The sequence below is a fragment of the Camelus dromedarius genome, chromosome 33, assembly GCF_036321535.1.
Source record: "Camelus dromedarius isolate mCamDro1 chromosome 33, mCamDro1.pat, whole genome shotgun sequence".
Taxonomy (NCBI): domain Eukaryota; kingdom Metazoa; phylum Chordata; class Mammalia; order Artiodactyla; family Camelidae; genus Camelus; species Camelus dromedarius.
The window spans coordinates 12,213,105-12,234,454 of NC_087468.1; the positions used below are offsets into that span (position 1 = coordinate 12,213,105).

At 42.7% G+C, this 21,350-nt stretch overlaps 1 protein-coding gene across 1 annotated transcript in view; it reads left to right on the forward strand.

The window, feature by feature from the left end:
- The window catches only part of ACOXL (acyl-CoA oxidase like), a 240,471-nt gene that overhangs the window by 162,280 nt on the left and 56,841 nt on the right, over nucleotides 1-21,350 (forward strand). The window contains exon 14 of the mRNA XM_064481989.1: nucleotides 20,743-20,830. Coding sequence (XP_064338059.1) covers nucleotides 20,743-20,830 — 88 coding nt within the window. The remainder of the gene's footprint in view (nucleotides 1-20,742; nucleotides 20,831-21,350) is intronic.

Here is a 21,350-nt window from a genome sequence, read left to right on the forward strand (position 1 = left end):
GTTTCCTTCAATTAAACGTCGACATGAGCACTAAAACACAGGATGCTTGTTGTGCAAATCACTACACAAGACACAGCAAAGATAAATAAGTGACCAGAAGCTTGTGCAGAGACAGAGCAAAGAAGACGCATGAGAAGGCATGTTCTTAGAGGCCTCGAAGACCCTCCAGTGCTGTTCCTTCGGATGTGCCTACAGCAAGGTTGGAGGGCTGTTTCAAGATTTCCCACTGCCAGATGCTCCTTGCTTTGAGAATTTCTCCAGATCACTTCCTGTTCATTGTGATTTCTGCTTTGTACCTTGTCTAGTTTGTCTAAGTACACGTCTCCTCTCCCTGGTCACCTGGCCCCTGAAGATCGATAATTTGACTTGAACTGCGCTGATCTGGTAATTCCTTGAAAACAACATTACCATTACAACATGATCCCTAAATTCAACCCACAGTAAGCCACGGAGAGGCATCTTCTGATCCATTTCCACCCTCGGGGACCATAAACCCCTCCAACTTACACCTCTCGGAGATGGAGGAGGGCTAGATGTGAAATGGGTTGTAATATGAAATGAAAGAGGTTTCAGTTCTCCTAATAAAAGCATAGACTCTCATGTTAGGACCCTTCCTTTCCTCTTCCCAGCTTCTGGGAACTCCTGGTAACTTGATGTTCCTTGGCTGGTTGCTACATCCCTCCAGCCTCTGCTTCTGTCGTCTCATGGCCTTCTCCAGTCTGTGTTCAGTCTGTGTGTCTCTTCCTTCTCCTTTTCTTATAAGGACACCAGTCTTTCTGGATTAAGGCCCACCTTGCTCCAGTATGGTCTCCTCTTGATGACATATGCAAGGACCCTATTGCCAAACAAGTTCACGTTCACAGGTACTGGGGGTTAGTGCTTCAGTACCTCTTCTTGGAAGATACAATTCAACCTATAAGAGTCATTAAAAAAATGGCTCCAGAGCAAAAATATAATCCAGAGAACTGTCAGAAATGCATGGTCTAAAAATAAAGCCCAAAATGTGAGTAAGAGGAAAGAAAGATCAAGGGTGAGTGTTCCGTCAGGGAAAGGCTCTCTGCAGGGGTGGAGGGTATGCTTCACAGAGCCTCTCAGTCAAAGTGTAGGGCTTCTAGGATGCTTAAGGGCATTGTCCCCTAGCCTTCTCAACACCCAAGAGGCATCAAAGACATTTGTGGATGTGGCTTTTATTGAATGGACTGAACCCCCAAAAGATTCTTAGGAGGCATATAAAGTTTTTAAAAGAATTATATCAGCCAAACATTTTTCAGCTTTTGCTGAAAGGCAAAGAGACAGGACAAAATGAATAGAGCCTTTGAGCCACCAGCCTTCTTCAGGCCGGAAGCCGGCTGAGGAAACGACCCAATCACAAACACGTGTACGTTTCAGGATAAGGGCAGGATTCCTAAGAGGGAAGGACCAAGAGCCCACAGGTGGCATGAAAAGCCATGGAGAATAAAAACTCCTGGGCATGGGGAGGACTGAATCTTATTCAAGGAACTTCTGATAATTTCTCAGCTGGGTTTCAGAATTTCCATGGATCACTGACCCCTGTCTTCCAACCATGTTTTTCTTTTCTGATCAAGAGTGTAGCGGTTATCCATTCCTGTCCCAGTAATGTATGTTCGCCATGTAAGGGACGGATAACTCGTCTTTTTAGTTAAAAGTCTTCAAATCAGGAGAAATTGTACTTGAGGGATGGCATCTGAAGAAACTTATCTGCCATCTAGACTGGACTTAGATGGTGAGCTTCTGGAATTTGGACCAATGCTGTCATGGGGTGGAAGAGAGTTTTGTGGGCCTTGGGAAAGGGTGAGGATGAGCTGTGATGGACAGGGTCCCAGGTGGCCTTCAAGAATCCTGGCGTCCTGAAAGTCACATCCATATACAGTCCCCACACTGCACTCGGGTTGATCTGTATAACCAATGGAAGTGGTGGCATGTCTCTTCTTTGCATCCTAAAAGACGCTGCATTCTACCTTAGTTTCTACCTCTCTCTCTCTTGAATCCCTCACTCTGGGAGAAGCCATGTCATGAGCAGTCCATGTGACAAAGAACTGAAACTTCTTCGAAATCTATGTGAATGAACACGGAAGTGTTTCCTCTCACCCTATTCGAATCTTCAAAGACACCAAGGCCCGGAGCGGTCAACAGAATGACTGCAACCTCATGGCAGAGACTGAGTCATAAGCACCCAATCAAGGCACATCCAGATTCCGATCCCTCAGAAACCATGTCAGATAATAATATTTTTTGTTTCAAGATGCTCAATTTGGAGATAATTTGTTGCACGGCAATGGATGAGTAATATAGTATTGAAAAGCAAAAACTGTTTGAGTTTTGGCATTGATACACACATTTTTTGAAACAAAATTACGAAGGGAGATTATAGTCTTTAAAAAATTTTTTTAAAACTACTGTTTCCATCTAATAATACAAGGTGACATTTTCTCTATGTCAACAAGAACATGATTCTTTCAATATTCTGATGCTTCTAGTGTTTTGGTTATTATAGACAGTGCCATAATGAACATTCTTAACAGTGCAATTTTTTGACTTTACATCCAAAGTGTTCTTCACAAACTTTGAACCAAATCATACTTCCCCAAAGTCCATGTTTATCCACACTCATTTCTCTAATACTTTATCTTTCCTGTTTTCTCACTTTTTATCTGGGAGTATTTAATATGAAATTAGATTCTCTCTGGTGCTAATTAAGTATTCAGAACTATTTTCTGCTTAAAATTGTTCTCTTCCAGAGAACAAATTGTCCACAAGTGCTGATTTACTTATTTCGAGAAAAGAAAACTTTTACATCCATAAAAATGTGTTTTCTGGTCATAAAAACAAACACACACACATTAGGCACGTGGTGTGGCAAAGAAATACAAGAGTTTTAGAATCCTACAGTTACATTTTACCACTTCTAAGCCTCTGATTCTACTTCTATAAATTTGGGGTGGTAAGACTTGGTACGGTACAGATTTGTTGCAAGGGTCAAATAAGATCGAATATGTTTTTTAAAAAAGCATTTTTAGAAATGATAAACCTTGCACTCCTGTTAATGATCTGAGTTATTACCATTAGTGTAACCATTTTAATAGTCAATTCAAGTCAATATTCATTGACCGATATAGTTTTCTAGGGCCAAGCATGAGAAGGCTGGAAAGATTTTTAAGATATGCTCCTGCCTTGAGAGAAGTCCACTAGTTTTAGCCCAGGTCAAAATGAAAAAAGTGCTAAATTATGACAAAATCTACAAGTTTAGGGAAAAGAATTTTGACGTCTGTAGCTTGCATTTGGGGGTCAGCTTTTTGTTCAGCTAGCGGTACGTCGGCTCATGTCTACCGACATTAATTTGGTGTATCTTATAAAATGACCTGGTCAGCAGTTTGAATATCTGACCCAAGTACAGTCTGGACCATTATCTTTGGACAGTGTCCAAAAGTGGGTGATTTCATGTAGAATGCCAAGATCTGGTGAAAAATAACCCTGTGATTTGGTTCAGAATCTTTTAAAGAGGCAAAAACATGAATGGGCTTCTGAAATCTGCCTTTCCGTTCAGTTTTTCAGTGATGCTCTTTAATTTTCCCCAAACGCACATTTTACTTTGGAGACACTTGGCCAACAGACATTGGACAGCCCATCTGCCTCTCGCCCTGGAGGGAGGGCTGAGGGCTGAGAGTTCACTGTCAGAGGTAGAGGGTCAAGACCACTAGGAAGGAAGGAAGACCTATCATCTGGTGATGCCTTTCCCTCCTTGGTGTAGCCAGAATTTGACTTAAGATGGGACCAGGAAACGTCCTTCTGCGTGCTGGTAGCCATGGAGGGATCCCAGCTTCACAGTTTCCCTTGGAAGCCCCACTTCTTCCAGTTTTCTAAAATCACATTGCAAACATCGTTCATCAAGGTCACTACATCATTTCCTCATGAGTGGGAGAAAAAAAAAGGCAAGAAAATATTCACTTGGAGAATATTTTATTAAGGACGTCTGTCATTTTGTAGAGAAAATTTACGAACAAAAGTGTATACCCTGAGTAACCAATATATTTAACAGATGACTGTTTACTTTCAAGTGTGCATAACAGAAACTGGGCAGGCGGAGAGGTGAGAATATAGATAGGAGGAAAGCCGTCCTGGTTAACCAGGGGTTTTTTCATGTCTGTCTCTCATCACTTGTTACATTAGTTCCCACTGCACTGGTGGTTCCTCCACTTCAGGGGGTGTCGGAATCACCTGGGAAAGAACGATTTTGAAAGTCAGATTCACGTTGTCCTCCTCTGCACCACAAGGCTGAGTCAAAAAGGAAAAGAGAAGTGGTTAGTAAATGAATGTCATGAAGCATCCTCAAAATCCAGGGGCAGTAAATGAACGTGGGAGCAACTACCCTGAGTTATTTTTTTTTCTCATTCAGAATTTGAGATTTGGTTGGAGAAGAGTTGGTGGAGGCTGAAAATAAGGTTTTCAGAGATGTAACTTTCTAGAGCCTTCCTTTTAGAGAAGTGACTGTCACTTACAATTTTTATTGTGGTGGTCAGTGCAGCTTGACTCTGTGTGTGTGTGTGTGTGTGTGTGTGAGACTTTAAAGCTCTTTCGATCTTTAAAGTATAAGGAAACCATAGTACTTCTGTAAAGGCTATCTTTCTAACAGATGATGCCAGCTATTTGGTTGTAATTTTAGACGAACTGTTTCTTTGCCCAGGTCACCTGTTTGGCATTTGGATCTTATCTCTGAGTTCTTGTGTGTAGAAAATGCGAGCTGTCTGTGTTGGTGATTGGATGGCACGTGCATGGCTTATGCAGGAGGTCAGGCTGCCGGAATCGGTCACAGGCCTTCGAGAGCGTTGGTCCAGTGGTAGCTGGTAGAGCCAGAGAGGAGCTGGAAAGTGCCACTGCCGATGAAGCCAGAGAGAAAATCTGATCTGCTTTGCTTGTATTTCTCTGAGAGCTTCAGGGTGGAGACAGGGAACAGAGTGCCAGCAGCTGAGTTGTGTTTGTTACATTTTTTTAAAGCCAGTACAGCAGCCTGAATAGCAGATGTTTTACTAAAACTCTCATGGTACAGAAATGCCAAGAGCTGTGGTCCAGAGACAGATCATCAAAGACAGGAAACGAGATTCGAAACCAAATTTCCTGAGTTCATGGTTTGCAGTGATCTTGCATCTTCTAACTCCCGTGGTCGAGTTGGGCTGGGAAGGTGACCACGAGGCCAGGGCAACCTGATGGAGGGGACTTTGTGTCTTCAGAGCACTGAGCGCTGCCCATGCAATGGCCACCTTGCACAAAAGTGCGGCTCCTCTGCTGACTGGTGCTTGAATTCCTCTGATGGGGAGCATCTTTCCATTTCTCAGTGAGAGATAAGGCTTAAACTCCTGCAACGCCCGAGAGTGGGGAAGAGTGATGACTTCCCCATCATGGTAAGCTGTACACGGTGCTGCTGAAGGGGTTAGATGGTGGTCTGGAGAGACCCCAGAGTGGACAGGCAGGAAGATCCAGGGCTGCCCGTGCCTGCCTCCTGGGTACAGTGCTCCTAAGTCTTCGCTTGGCGCTTCCCTCTTTGTTGCTGGGAGCAGGAAATGTTTCTGTTCTGTGATATTTTCCTCTCTCTTCCTCCAGTTCCATTAAACAGAGTTACTACCAGGAGCTGCATTTTCTCTTTTCCCCTTACTCCTAACTTTCTCCATCTTCCTCTCCAAAAGACCGCCGAAATTCTCTTCCTAGGGAAACCTATCATGAGTAGGGAATGAAAAGGAGAGAAATAAGGGGAAGTGAAGAGCAGGGAAAAGAAAAGGAAGTTGTGTCCCTGATAAGCACGTGGGCGGTGCAGTCATTGCCTTTGGAGTGTGAGAGCTGGAAGGGTCCCTTGGGGAGTTCTAGTCAAACCCACTCATTTACAGGAAGTCAACGAAGGATCAAGAAAGTCAGTGGTTTCTTCCAGGGAACACAATTACCAAGAGCAAAGATGAGGCTGATGTTTGATTATGCAAATGTACTATTTTTCCTCAAACTTTCACCCACTATTTTTAGTAATCAACTTATGGACCTTTCTGGAAACAGTCAATACTGTGGTGTTCACCTAATGGGGATTTTCTATTTCCCTCAGTCCTGCTACATTCGATTATTAGAAGCAAGAACTGTCCCTTCTCTTCCAATTGCTTATTTATTCAATTATTTATATCAGTGTGCATTGAGATATTTATTCTATTTTGGGGCTATAATCCAATTCCATTGTTATTTATTTTCTTGTTCAAATTGTTCCAGCTTTGGCCATTGAAATCTCCTTCAGTTTAGCTATCCCCTGTGTCTCTTTACTATGTCTCCATTTTTTTTTTTTAGCACTTCCTTATTTTTTGGTACCACAGAATATTCCAAGCTCATCTTGTGTTTTCCCTGCCTGACCTATAATCAACCATTTCTCCAAGAGTCCCTGGTTCCCTTATTGGAGAATGGTATTTAAAGACCAATATCTGGTTCCTGGATGTGCTAACTGCTACTGGAGTGTCACTACTTGTAGGCTTGTTCTGAGCTGGAAAATAGATGTAGGTTTACTAACTCACACGTTCTCATACAGAATTGTATGTATGCATATTAGAAACTGTGAGTTTATGCTGGTTGTTCTGGTTCCAGTCCCAAACCGCAAGCCTTCCTTCTTTCCTAGTTGTAACTTCTTTTTCTGAGAAAGTGAGAAATCAGGCTTTCATTGTGTTTACTTATTTGATCTTCCCTATTATACACATTAAGTAGTTTCAGTAGTGGTTGCTAAACCATATCTTTGTGAGAAACACATTTATAACTAGAATACAGCATTATCCTTTGTGAATTCAGCTTACAGTGTCTAATCAAAATAGTATTTCCAAAATTTCTTCCATCTTTTTCTTCTTCTTCAGTGAGATTATGTTATTCAATTGCAACAGAGTTAAAACTTAAGAAGACAGATATACCATAACAGGTATATTTACCCAACACTATCACTGATTACATTAAATGTAAATGGACTGAATATTCTAGTTAAAAGGCAATTAAATTGTCATAGAGGGTTAAAAATGAGCAAAATCCCATCTTTATGCTTTAAAGGTAAAGATCCATTCAAGAAAAAGATACAGCTTGCAACTAGAACATGAGAGCCTGAATTAATGTCAGAAAAAGCAAACTTTAAGGTAAGCAGTATTACGAAGGATAAAAAGGATCATTGCATGAAGATTAAAAGGCTACTTCATCACGAAGACAATAATCTGAAATAGATAAGACAAAATAATACCAGCCTTACACAAAACTCTTTCAAAAACCCGTCTAATACTGGTACTGAGAACCTTGTAATAAGTACATTATATAAGAATGTAATGTACATTACAAAGAAAAATTTACAAACCAACATTTTTCATTATATAGATAGATATGTACAATAAAATATTAAAGATTGTACCCAGCAATATTTAAAAAAGGAAAACACATCACCAAATGGTATTTATTCCAGGAATGCAAAGTTGATTTAACATTCAAATATCAGTCAGTGAAATTTACAACATTGACAAAATAAGGGAGAAGAAAATTGTATGATTATATAATGCAGAAAAAAAATTTGACCACATCCAATATCAGTTCATGATTTTAAAAAGTCTTATCAAACTAGAAATAGAAATTAATTTCCTCAATTTTGAAACAGAGCATCTACAGTAAACCTATAGTTAACATCTCTAATGGAGAAACATTGCACACTTTCCTCCTTAAGGGAGAGAACAAGGTAAGAAGGTCCACTTTTACCACTTCTGTTTGACATTACACTGGAGGTCCTAGCTGTGCAATAAGGCAAGAAAAAAGAAATAAGTGACATAAAGATTGTAGAGGAAGAAGTAAGTCTGTCTTAATTTGCAAATGAAACAATTATTTACATAGAAAATATGAAAGAATTTACCAAAAACATCTCCAAACACGACCAGAACTAATAAATCAATACAGGGTTATAGGACGCAAACTGAATATCCAAAATAAATTTTGTTTTTATATGCTATCAATAAACAATTGGAAAATAAAATGTAAAGTTAAATTAAAGTTACATCATTAAAAAACATGATGTCCTTAGGAATATATTTTATAATAAAAATTCAAACAATGCAAAATCTGTTTGTAGAAAACTATAAAACATTGCAGAAAGTAATTAAAGAAAACTTAAATAAATGGAAATGTATACCACATTTGTGGACAGAAGAAAAATCAGTATTGTCATGATGTTCATTCTCCTTAAATTGGTCTGTAGGTTCAACACCATCTCAATCAAAATCACGGCAGGAATTTTTGTAGAAACTCACAAGCTGATTTGACAATTTGTATGAGAATGCAAATAGCATAAAATAGCGAAAACAACTAGAAAAAAGTTGAAGAAATGTGGAGGCCTTGTATTACCTGATTTCAAAGTTTATGCTAATGCTCCAATAACCCAGACAGTGTGGATCGGCATAAGGATAAACAAACCGATCAATGGAACACTTTAGAGTCCAGAAATTGACCCATACATAGATGTTCATTTGATTTTTTACAAAGGTATGAAGGAAATTAGATGATGAAAAGGTAATTTTTTTCCCCAACAAATTGTGCAGCCAGCAAACAACTAAATGTCTGAATGGAAAAGAATGAACTTTGATCTATGCCTCTTATAACACACCAAAATTAATTTGAGATTGATCACAGACTTAAAGTGAAAGCGAAACTATAAAACTTTCCGAAAAAAACTTAGGAGACTAACTCTGTGGAGTTGGGGTAAACTAAGATGTCTTAGAAAAAAAGATAAAAAGCACTCACCATTAAATTAAATACTGATTGACTGGATTTTTTTCACAATTAAAAAAATTATTCTACAAAAGACACCAGTAAGAAAGCAAAAAGGCAAGCCATGACCTTGGAGAAATTTGCAACACGTGTATCTGACAAAAGACTTTTATCCGGGATACAGAAAGAACTCCTCTAACTCAGTAATAAAAAGACAGAATCTAAGAAAAATTGCACAAAGATTTGAAAGACATTTCACAAAAGAAGATAAAAGAATGGTAATTGAGTACATGAAACTTTGCTCAATCTTATTAGTCATCAGGGAAATAGAAATTAAAACCGCAATGAAATACCACAACACACCGCCTGAAGTGTGTTACACTGAATGATTGATGACGTTCAATCATGGTGACAGGATGGAAAAAGGAGAACTTTCGTAATTGCTGTCGGTAGTGTAAAACAGTAATAATCATTCTGGGAATCAGCTTGGCACTTCCTTATAGGGTTAAATATATACCTGCCCTAGGACCAGCAATTCCCTCCCTAGGTATTTAGCCAAGAGAAGTGAAAACCTGCTCACAGAAAGACTTGTACAAGAATGTTTATAGCAGCTTTACTCAATAGTAGCCCCAAAGTGGAAACAACCTGAATGTCCATCAACGTGAGATTGGATAAGCCAGTTGTGGTGTCTTCATGCAATGGAATGGAACTCAGCAATAAAAAGGAATAAACTACTGTTACATGCAACAATGTAAGGGAATTTGACCGACATTATGTTTAGTGAAGGAAGCCTGACAAAAAAGTGAATAATGTAGTATTTCCAAAATTTCTTCCATTTTTTTCCTTCTTCTTTAGTGAGATTACGTTATTCAGGTGCAACAAAGTTAAGACTTAAGGAGACAGATATACCAAACAGGATGGAAGACTTTTACCCAACACTATCACTGATTACATTAAATGTAAATAGACTGAACATTCCAGTTAAAAGGCAATTAAATTGTCATAGAGGGTTAAAAATGAGCAAAACCCCATCTACATGCTTTAAAGGTAAAGATACATTCAAGAAAAAGATACAGATTGCAACCTCCACCTTCTCTGCAGGTGATGAGGGGCGTGGCCTGAGCGCACTGGTGTCGGGAAGATCATTCTGGCATCAGTGCGGAGAGGGCGACCTTTAAGGTCACAGTAACCATCATCCCAGAAGCACTGGGATCCAGCCTGAGCTGTGGGGTGGTAGCAGTGAGGGTGAGGGGTGGTCAGTGAGAGACTTGGGGTAGTTTAATGGGGAGGAAGCTGAAGATGGAGTCAAAGATGGCCCCAGGACTCCCGTTTTGCGCTGGAGAAGAAAGGACGCCATTTCTGGGCACGAAAACACAGAGCCCTAAGGCGTCCAAGAGGTAGTGGGCTCTGTGCTCTCCTTCCCCATCTCTGTTCATCCCCAAACCCCCATGGGGTGGGTTTTCTGTGCGCTGAACCCCTTGCTGTTCCCTCGCGGCCCCAGGAGTGCCTCCCCCAGCTGTCCCGTGGGCAAGCACCAGCTGAGCTGCTGCAGAGATTCAGGGAACAAAGATCCTGTGGCCTAATTTCTTTCCCGTATTAAATGTACACTATTCTGCCTTATGTCAGCTTTAAGCAGCCACTAAGGGCAGTCAGGTTCCATAACATGGTCTTCAGCTAAATGTGAAGATCGTGTTATTGAAACAAGATCTTTCTTAGCTGACCAGACTCCAGATGCATGCTTGGGGCCTGTAAAATCTATCTAAAGCCCCCAGATTCCCACCTCCCCCCACTTCTATTCCCCCATCCACCAAAACAGTCAGAAGGAACTTTTAAAATGAGGACCCTATTAAGAAAGGAGGAAGGCATCGAATGTTTATTTACGTATCGGTTGAAAATTATCGAAATCGACTTTAGGATCGTATGTTGAAATGGACACTCAGTGACCAAAGAGGCTATGTCACCCAGCAATTGTTTTCTATTCCGAAAGGCTGAGTAATAAAGAGCAGACTCCACTGACATGAAAGGGGACGAGGAGGAGAAATTGGGAAGTGATGTATTCAATTATAGGGGCCGTTTGCCAAGACCCTGGTGATTTCACGTTCTGACAATTTCAGTCTAGCCTTAGCGGCGAAAAGATTCAGAAATAGGTCAGATCAAACATGTATGACCCCCCTGCCTGTCCCCACGTCTGGAACTCTTGTGTGCATGACAAAAACAGTCAGGTGTTCACTAGGAAAGGGCTCTGTCTTTGGCGTCTGTTCATAATGCCAGGCCCCAGACCAGAGCTGGGAGGACAGTGCCGGTGCGAGGAGAGAGATGAGGCTGCAGAGATCCCGGCAGATCCCACCCCCCTGCCGAAACCTGCAGACGCGGTCACTGCTGCCTGGGAGCCCCACACACCTTGCTGCGTATACTCCTCTACTAAATTCCCTCTTGCTATTTCTAAATCTAGTGTTATTCCACCCCTTCCCCTCGAATCCGTTTGTACTCCCACCACCCAGCTATGAGAAGAGGGCGGGGTCCTTCATGTGCTCACTGGCCCTGGTCACGGTGCTGGTCACGTCCTGCCCTGGTTGGGGCAAGGGCTCCGATGGTTGGATGTGCCTGCCTGGTGGGAGACCAGAGCAGGGCATCCGGACCACACAGGGGAAGGGGAGCTGTCGGGAGGCCTCTTGAAACCGGGAGGAGGCAGTCGGTGGGGGAGGCAGAGGGCAGGTGGAGAGAAATGCGTGATCTGAAGCAGGGTGGGACTGTGTTCCGAGATTGGACAGTTTGGGGTGGAAGGCGGCTGTGTGTGTGTGTGCACGCGCGTGTGCCTCTGAGTGCACGTTTACTGAGAACCTGCTCCCAGCACCAGCGGGGAGGGTGCTGTCTCTGCTGCTGTGGCCCAGACTGTCTGCACAGGAGGCCCTGGTGTGAACAGCGAGGGCCGTGTGGGGCCAGGTCTGCGCTAACACAGCTGTGCTGGACAAGCTTTGTTGGCGGCTGGGGACGAGGAGCCCGGCAGACCAGACATCTGTGTTCCTGATCTAGGGACAGTTACTGGACTTTTCTGGGACTCACTGAATGCCTTGCCTGCGAGGGCCAGTGTTACAGGGCTCGTGGGTGGAGAGGTCCCCATTGCGGGCCTCTTCATTCTATCACACCATCTATCATTCTTATGGTGTGCTTCTCTGGGAATCCCAGCCTTGAACCCCAGCGGCTCATGTCCCCAGACAAGGGCTTGTCCACCCCCTCAGCCCTGCAGCCACCTGCCACCTTCTGAGGGAGGGGAGATTCTGGTGCAGAGCTGGGGCTGGCAAGGGTCTGGGGGTGGGGCTGGTGGGGTGGAGCAAAGGGCCTCGGGTTCAAACTCTGACCCAGGCTGTGAGACCGGCATGAACCCCACAGCTGGCTGCCTCACCTCGGGTCCCCAGAGCCAGAACACAGCCCTCTCCAGGGCATTTTGAGAACATTTACTTCTTCTCATAGGAAACAAGCTGCAACAGTAGACATAAGGGTGCCCTCCTGTGTCCTTTTCTCCCATATTTCTTTTTTTGCTTGTGTAGCAGGATGTTGAGTGAGATTTATTTACCCAGCTCTCCTGGAATTGTAGCTCGGGTTCAAAGCTTAGGGTGAAGGTGTAAAGGAGCCAGCATTTCCTGTTCAGGAAGCCACCAGTGAGCCGCCAGCTGGTGGACCCGCCACCCTGCTTTCTTCGAGGAGCTAATGGAAGACAGACCAGCACCTGCCCATGGCTGCAGGAAGAGGGTGGTGGCTTTAGGGGAGGGCAGAGTTCAGGGCGAGAGGCTACTGGTGGCCTCTTCCCAAAGCCATGCAGAGGAAGCCAAGTTTAACCTAGAAACAAATCCAAAGAGAAAAGAGAGAAATAACTTGGTGGGCAAACATGTGAGACAAGAGTTGAAAGAGGAAACAGGAGAAAAAGACAGAAATACAGACAGGGACATATGATAGGAGAGGAAAAAACCCTGAAAAACTACAAAAACAAAACCCAGAAAAATAGGAAAAGTACAGAAAGACAGAAAAATCCAGAAAACTGAAAAATATAGAAGAGCGACAAGCGGTGAAGTAAGATTAGGAAGAAAGAGAGAAAGAACTCATCTAGAGAGAGAAATACAGAAAGATTTAAAAAAAGGTATACATAAAAAATACTAGAAGGCAGAGCCAGGTGAGTGTCAGCTGGAGGCGGGGTGAGTCCCGGGAAGCTGGGCCACAGGCTGCACCTCTACAGAGAAGGAAAAGAGGAGGAAAAAGAAAAAAGAAAAAAGACTCTGGCCTGGACGATTCAGTGTGCACCATTTCCATTGCTGTATGAGGTGGTCATCTGCTGGGCAGGTACAGGGCTTACTGTACAGGACAGGGGGTCTCAAGTCTAGGGGAGGGGCTGCTGCGGGCTGTCCCAAGGGGAGAAGCAGAAAGTGAGGGGAAAAATGATCATTTGACTTCCTTTACTTCTCTATAAAATGTTTCAATAACTGCGTGTTGCATTGCTCTCCGTGTCGGATGGGCATGATTTAAAACCTGTGGTACCTAAGGTGTGTCGTAGCATCCGACATCCTAGCTCAGCAAACGTATAAAGGCGTGTACGGTTATTGGTCAGGACTGGACTCTTTTGTTCCATCTGACTCCACCCTCCATCCACAGGAAGATTAAAAGGAAGAGGGCAGACTTAAGAGTGAGCACAGAAAACAAATTCAAAGGACATAGCATGTGGACTTGGGGCTGAGTACACAAGGAGCAAGGCTTAAATGCTGTCAAAGACAGAAGTCTGAAGGGTGCAGAAGGAGCTGTCTCCACACGGCTGAAGCAGGGCCCCCACCCTGGCTGCCTTTCTCCTCTGCCCCCCTGTTGTGGGTTGAATTGTGTCCCCCCCGCAAGAGATATGTTCAGTCCTAACCCCCAGTACCTGTGAATGTGACCTTATTTGGAAATAGGGTCTTTGCAGATGTAACCCAGTTAAGATGAGGTCGTACTGAAGTTGGGTATACTCCAATATGACTGGTGTCCTGATAAGAAAAGGAGAGACCTGGAGACAGACACAGAGGAGAATGCTTTGTGAAGATGGAGGTAGATATTAGATATTTGGGTGATTCATTGAGAAGCCAAGGAATGCAAAGATGGCTGGCAACCACCAGAAGCTGGAAGAGGCCAGGAAGGGTCATCGCCTAGGGAGCTGGCCCTGCTGATACCCACATTTTGGACTTCTAGCTTCCAGAACTGTCAGAGATTATATTTCTGTGGTTGTAAGTCACCAAGATTATGGGAATTTGTTACAGCACCCCTAGGTAATTAATACAGCTCCTTAGTGTGGCTTTTAACTCTTCTTACACTTACTTGCAAGATAGCTGAGTTCCAAGCAGGAAGACAGGGAAAGGACAAGAGAAGACAGCACCTGCCAGCTCAAGCTCTGTCTTTTATCAGAAAAACAGCAGCTTTTACAGAAGCACCACCCAGTAAATATCTGCCTACTTTTTACTGGCTGTGGGGGTCCCATGTCTAACCCTAGTTGCAAAGGAGTCTGGGGAGGTACTTTCTAAAAATCAACTTTTTACTCTCTCTGTCTCTCTCTCTCTATATGTAGTAAAATTCACAATTTCAAGTGTATTATCAATGTGTTTTGACAAATGCATATGGTCCTAGGATTGCCACCACAATAGAGCATTTCCATCGCCCCAAAACATTCCTTCATGCCCCTTTTTGGCCAGTCTCCTCCCCTGACTCTGACTGATGGAAAACATTTTTCTCTTGCTACAGATTTGCCTATTTATAATTTAATATAGATGGAATAGCATAGTAGATAGTCTCTTACATCTGGCTTCTGTCACTCAACACAATGCTTTTGAAATCCATCCAAGTAACATTGTGTTCGTTTTTATTGCAGGGTACTGTCCCTTGGTATGGATGCACTTCAGTTTGTTTATCCATTAACCAGTTGGTGGATATATGGATTGATTCCAGTTTTGCTAGTATGAGCAAAGCTTCTCTGAATGTTCTCATGCAAGTCTTTGCGTGGACATATGTTTTCATTTATCTTTTGTAAATGTCTAGGAGTGGAATGGCAGGGTTCTATGGTAGGTATATGTTTAACTCTGTAAGAAACTGCCAAACTGTCTTCTAAAGTGGCTGTACCATTTGCATTCCCAACAGCAATGACTTTTAGTTGCTGCGCAACCTCATTCCTTGTATCACCTGCCTTACTCATTTTAGCCATTCTAGTGGGTGTGTGCTGGTGTTTCATTGTGGCCTTGGTTTGCATTTCTCAAATCTTTTTCATGTGTTCATTTGCCATTCATTTGTATTCTTTGGTGAAGTGTCTCTTTAAATTTTTTTTGCCTGTTTGTTTAACTGGATTTTATTTTCTTACTATTGAATTGAAAGCTGTCTCTATAAATTTTACGTGGAAGTCCATTATTATACCTGTGATTCGCAAATATCTTCCTCTTAATCCATTACCCACCTTTTCATTTTCTTAACAGTGTCAGAAAGAGCAGGTTTTTAATTTTGATGAAAATTCAACTTTTTTGTGTCTTGTATTATGAAATCTTTGCCTAACCCAACTTCACTAAAATTTTCTCATGTAGTTCCTTCTAAAGTTTGTAGATTTAACTCTTACATTTAAGTTTATGAACTACTTTGAGTTAACTAATGTATATGGTGTGAAGTAATGGCTGCGATTCATTTATTTGTTTTTGCATGTGGATTTTCAGTTGTTCTAGCAAACAAACTGTTTGCTAGCAAACTGTTTGAGTTGGAGGAAAAAAAAAACTGTTTTATCTGTTGACAAGACTGTTTTTTCCCCATTCAGTTTCCTTGGTGCCTTTGCTGAAAATCAGTTGACCGTACACATGTGGCTCTATTTCTGGACTTTCATCTTTTTTCCATCCATCTACATTTCATTCTTACCCCAGTACCATACTGTTGTGTTTATTGTCCCTTCATAGTAAGTCTTGAAACCAATTAGTGTGAATCCTCCACCTTTTTTTTTCGTCAAAATTATTTTGACTGTTCTAGGTCCTCTGTATTTCCGTATGTTTTATACAAAGCTTGTCCACTTCTACCAAAAAAAAAAATCCACTGGGATTTTGATCGACATTGTGTTGAATATATAGACCAATGTGAGAAGTGACATCTTAGCGATACAGGATTTTCTGACCCACAAACATAGACTATCTCTCCTTTATTTAGATTCTCCTTTTTTTAAACGTCTTTATTGTGGTGTGGTTCCTGTACAGTAAACTACACATATTTCAAATGTACAATTTGATGAATTTTGATAGAGGTGTACACTAATGAAACCACTACCGCAATCAAGATAACTAACATTTCCATCACTCCCCAAGAGGTGCAATTTTTGAATTCCCAATTCATCCCTTCCCACTCCCTTTACCCCCTGGTAACCATAAGTTTGTTCTCTATTTTTGTGAGTCAGTTTCTGTTTTGTAAATAAGTTCATTTGTGTCCCTTTTTTTTTAGATTCCACATGTAAGTGATATCATATGGCATTTTTCATCCTCTTTCTGGCTTACCTCACTTAGAATGATGATCTCCAGGTCCATCCATGTTGCTTAAAATGGCATTTTTTATGGCTGAGTAGTATTCCATTGTGTGTGTGTGCGTGTGTGTATACCACAACTTCTTTATCCAGTCATCTGTTGATAGACATTTGGGTTGTTTCTATGTCTTGGCTACTATAATAGGTTCTCCTTTTAAATTTCCTTCTGCAGCGTTTTTTTGTTTTGTTTTGTTTTGTTTTCATGTATAGATCTTGCACATATTTTGTAAAGTGTACCCATAAGTATTTAATATTTTTGATGCTACTGCAATGGCATTTTAATTTCAACTCCTATTTGTTCATTTCGAGAATACAGAAATACAGTAGACTTTCGTATATCAAAGTTTTGTATCTCATGACTGCTTAATTAGCTTATTATTTCTGATAGGTTTGTTGTATATTCCTTAGGATTTTCTACATAGAAATTCATGCCCTTTTGGATGAAGACAGTCTCACCTACTTGTTTCTAAACTCTAGACCTTTAATTTCTTTTTCTTGCCTTATTGCCCTGGCTAGAACCTGCAGTACAGTGTTGAATAGAAGTGGAGATAATAGACATTCTTGTCTTTTTCCTGGTCTTAGGAGGGAAACACTCAGTTCTTTGCTATTAAATGTGACCTTAGCTGAGGGTTTTTTTGTAGATCCTCTGTAGGGAGGTAAGTGTTTTTAACTGGCTTATATTGCTGCCCGAAGATATTTTGGGTTTTTCTGGAAAAGAGGAAGGGGGAATTGGTATGGGCATCCATCAAAGGTGAAGCAGTCTTTATGAGTTCAGCTCTGTCTTGGCTGTGTGATGACTTAATAGGCTTAGAGGCTTTCAGTGTGGGGAGTGGGTCACATTAAACATGACCAGGTGTAACAGTGCATCTTTATAAACTGTATATTTGGCAGGCACAGGTGTTGCCAGAGAACTAACTCCGCATCAGTCCACTGGGAGGCAGTGTACCCTGTGGTTAGGAACATGGGCTCAGAAATCTGCGCCCAGTCTGAAGCCACCTCTGCAACCCTGGGCAAGTTCCTCAACCTTTCTGTGTTACAGTTTTCCACCTGCAAAATGAGGATAATAAAAGATATCAGTAATACATACCTCCAGGGCTTCTGAAGCCTAAACGAGCAAATGCAGTGAAAGGGCTTAAGACAGTATCTGTTGTCTGGTGCATTTTAAGAAGGATTTAGTTTGCATGAGGCTAATTTAGACACAAGTTTTTAGCAGCAGGTTTACTGCTTGAAGTAAAGAACAACTGTATCATTTTAAAAAACGCTTTCTCTTGAAACCTTGTGTTAAGACATTGTGACATTGGAGGGTTAGATTTGATTTCTGTCGTTTTACAATGTTCTTTGTGCAACTAGTACATTGAAAATCCCTGTGTGTTGCATGGGCAGTTACCAGCAGGGTTACAGTTGTGGGCAGTGACCTTCTGCAGTTAACCCTGAGTCTACAGTTGGAGGCTGAACCCGAGTTTGATCTTCTGGTCTGTTCGTTTCGACCACTGGAGAGTGGGATGGCGTGTGCCCCGCCTAGGCATGTGGACCGCTGTGCAGCCTCTAGTCGGCTTCAGGCTATCATTTCCTGCCAATAAACTAACTCAGGGGGCCAGAGACTTCTCAGTCGGTTACTTTCCCGGGCATCTGCCCTCGTAAAGCTGCCTTCCCATCACCACGTTCTAAGCCCTGGGTGCCGTCCTTCAGTGGGGGGTGAATCCTGCAGCCTTTCTATCTGGGAAGTGGGGGGGCCAGGGAGCCACTTGCCAGCAAGGGTGAGGTTACCCTGAGCCTTCTTGAGTGAGTCCTGCAGCCGCACCGTGATGCTGGCGTACAAGGAAAAACACTTAGGAGCCGGCTAGCAGGCCTTCAAGGGGCCTTTCCCCTTAACTTGAACTTGCTTTTTACTTTTGCCTCATCCTGTTGGAGGGGTTCAGGAACAGTAAGTTTTGCAAGGGGCCGTCTGCAAGGTTTTCCCGTTCGATGTCCCTCCTTCAAGCAGGGTTCTATGTTGTCCGGCCAGTTTTCTGACTCTGGTTTTCTCTTGATCGGGCCAATGAAAACTTAGTCTATACATTGACTTCTAAAAAAATTTTTTAGATGTTCGCAGTTCTGTTCAGACAGATCCTTCCTCTCTCCTTCCCATGCAGTGGTGGTTGCAGGTTGGGGGTGGTGGTGCAGTCGACGCGGGTTCAGGAGAGCCTGTCCGTCAGGCTCTGCCCGACACAGATTTCCTGGCGTCTTCCTCCATTGTGGGATGGGAGAGTTCCAGGACTGTGTTTAGCCAGCTCTGGTCTTCTCCCTTGCCAAAGGTGTTCTGTGGGCTGTTCCCTGAGAATTTCCTACCTCCATGGTGCCCATGACACCCATGTAGGGGTCGAGACAGACAGCATCCTCTCCCTCCACCATCTTGAGATGCCCCAGTTAGGTGGGGACCCCGAGGCACACGTGGCATGGTCCTCCGAACTGTGCCTGCCGCCCCAGGTAATCATGCTAAATTATACATAGGTAGAGGTTTTCTGCAACGCCAGCCTTTCCACTGGAGCACAAAGCACTCTCACAGGAGGGGTTTCACCAAGGAGTCCTCCAGGCCCCCCAGGTACTGTGCAGGTGCGGGACGCAGATCATCCTTCAAGCAGAAGACTCTTAAATAGAAAAGAAAAGAGAAGAGAAGAGTAAAGAAAAGAAAAGAAAAGAAATAAGAAGCTACATAGGCTGACTTCCTACTAGAGTGTGATATCTTTGAGCAGAGGATTGCTCAAAGTGTAAATATCAAACCCTTAGATTTTCAAAACAGAGAAAGCAAGAACAAACAAAGAAAAGTCCGAAGTGCCCAATTTAATACTCTTCTCTGATCAGATAAGAATCTGCCTTCAGCTTCACCTAAGTGATTGTAACTGCCAGCTTCATGATTTGGCATTTCTTTTCCATGTATTTTCTTCCTGCTAAATTTCTTCACTTCCCTCCCATTAAAACATGAAACAAAGCAAAACAAAACAAAACAAAAAAAAACCCCAAAAACAAAAAACTTCCTTCATTAGAGTGACTGAAAGACAATCTTATAGCAAATAACCCTCCAAAAGTTACTCATTAGATACATAAATGACATAAACGTACTGAATCCGTTTCCGCCTTTATGTTAATTCCTTGCACATATCAAACTCGGCCACTACCACATGCCAACTCTGTGGAACAAGCATTCAAGAAAACAATTTGATGAGAACTTTTAAGATCTACTCTCTTAGCAACTTTCAAATATACAATGCAGTTAATTTATTAACTATAGTCCCCATGCTTTCATCACAAGAAATTTTCATAACTACGTTTGGGGGTGGATGTTAACTGGACTTATTGTGAAGATCATTTCACGTTATATACAAATATGAAATCACTAGGTTGTATACCTGGAATTAATATGTTTGTCAATTATATTTAAATTAAAAAAATGTTTTAAAGGCTCAAAAGTGAAATAATTTGTCTACACCACAAAGGTAAGATAGTAACGGGGTTGTTGTTTCAGTTTTTATCTCTCAAGCCCTGAAGTCCGCGGTCTTTCTGTTACAAGATTCCTCTAAGAATGAGTATGTTTGTTTCTGTAAGTCAGAAGGCATGTTGTTATGGACTGAATGTCTGTGTCCACCCCTCACCAAATTCATATGTTGAATTCCTCCTTCCCGACGAGATGGGGCCTTTGAGAGGCAACCCTAATCCCTTTAGGGTTAGATTAGGTCATGCGGGTAGAAACTTCATGGTGGGATCAGTTGCCTGATTAGAAGAGAAAGAACGAGATCACTCTCCCTCGGCCACAAGAAAGCACAGGAAGAAGGCAGCCGTCTGCAAGCCAGCAAGAGGGTTTCCCTAGAACCTGGCCACGCCGGCACCCTGATATTGGACTTTCCAACTGTGGGGAAAGGAATTTCAAGCAAAAGCTTTTAAGCAAATTTGGGGGAAAAAAAGGGAAAGAAAGAAGATAAGAAGTAATTTGAAGACCTGTGGAAGTACCTGACTGCAGTGGGAGGCAGGAGGGAACACAGATGGGTCGGTTTTGTTGCGGGTTAGATGTAAGCATACAGTTGTGGTGTTTTCTCCAGGCAGAGTGACCCGATTAACCACGGCTCACTTTATCTGCGCAGGCGCCCTCTGCTTCAGATCGTTTCTTCAACGCTTGTTAACGTCTCAAGAATTGGCGACTGGTGGTGGCCACGTTTGACATGTGTGGGGAATTGATAGAAACATATAAATAGGACTCACAGTATGTTCACGGCATTTCTTTATCTAACTAACAGCACTGGGGGTGACAGAGGCCAGCCTGCGGTAGTCCTTGCACGCAACACACCCCTGCTTGGTGTTTTTCTGAAATGTGTGCACCTGCCCTCTGCCTTGATGGTAAGTTCAATTTTCTCAGAATATCACCAGTGGTTATTTTTCTTCTGTCAACCTGACAGGTGACAACCAAGAAGGAGGACTTCTTCAGTGCCTGGAACTCGTGTCTTCACCACATCGCCTGCCTGTCTCTGGCGCACGTTCACAGAGGTCAGTGGGCTCCTGTCAAATATCCATGACTGAGGGACTCTGTGGTCACCTGGGAATCTGACTCGGCAGAGAATGGACAGTCCCCACTCTGGCCTGAGCTCTCGTGTGGAATTTAGGGTCCCCAGATAACTCCCACTTACTAGGAACACTGACCAAATGACACCCGCTAAACCCAATGCTAAACCCCAGTGACAGTGCACTTAACACGACGTTGCAGTCACCAGCATCGCTTGTCGGGAGGCAGCTGGCTAAACATTGGCCCCAGCATGACTGCTATTCCCAAATAAACAAACAGTTTGGGGCGGGTGGAGGATACATAAACTGAGGGCTGTTTTAATGGGATCACTGTGTGACCAAGTCCAAGCTCAGACTGCTCAGCACACAACAATCTAGAAGTGAGTTGTTGGGCAAGGAACAGCGACGTTATTCAGAAAACCAGCAGACCGAGAAAACGGTGGACGACTGTCCAAAGAGCCATCTTGCCCGAATTAGAATCCAAGCTTCTTTGATACTAAAGGGG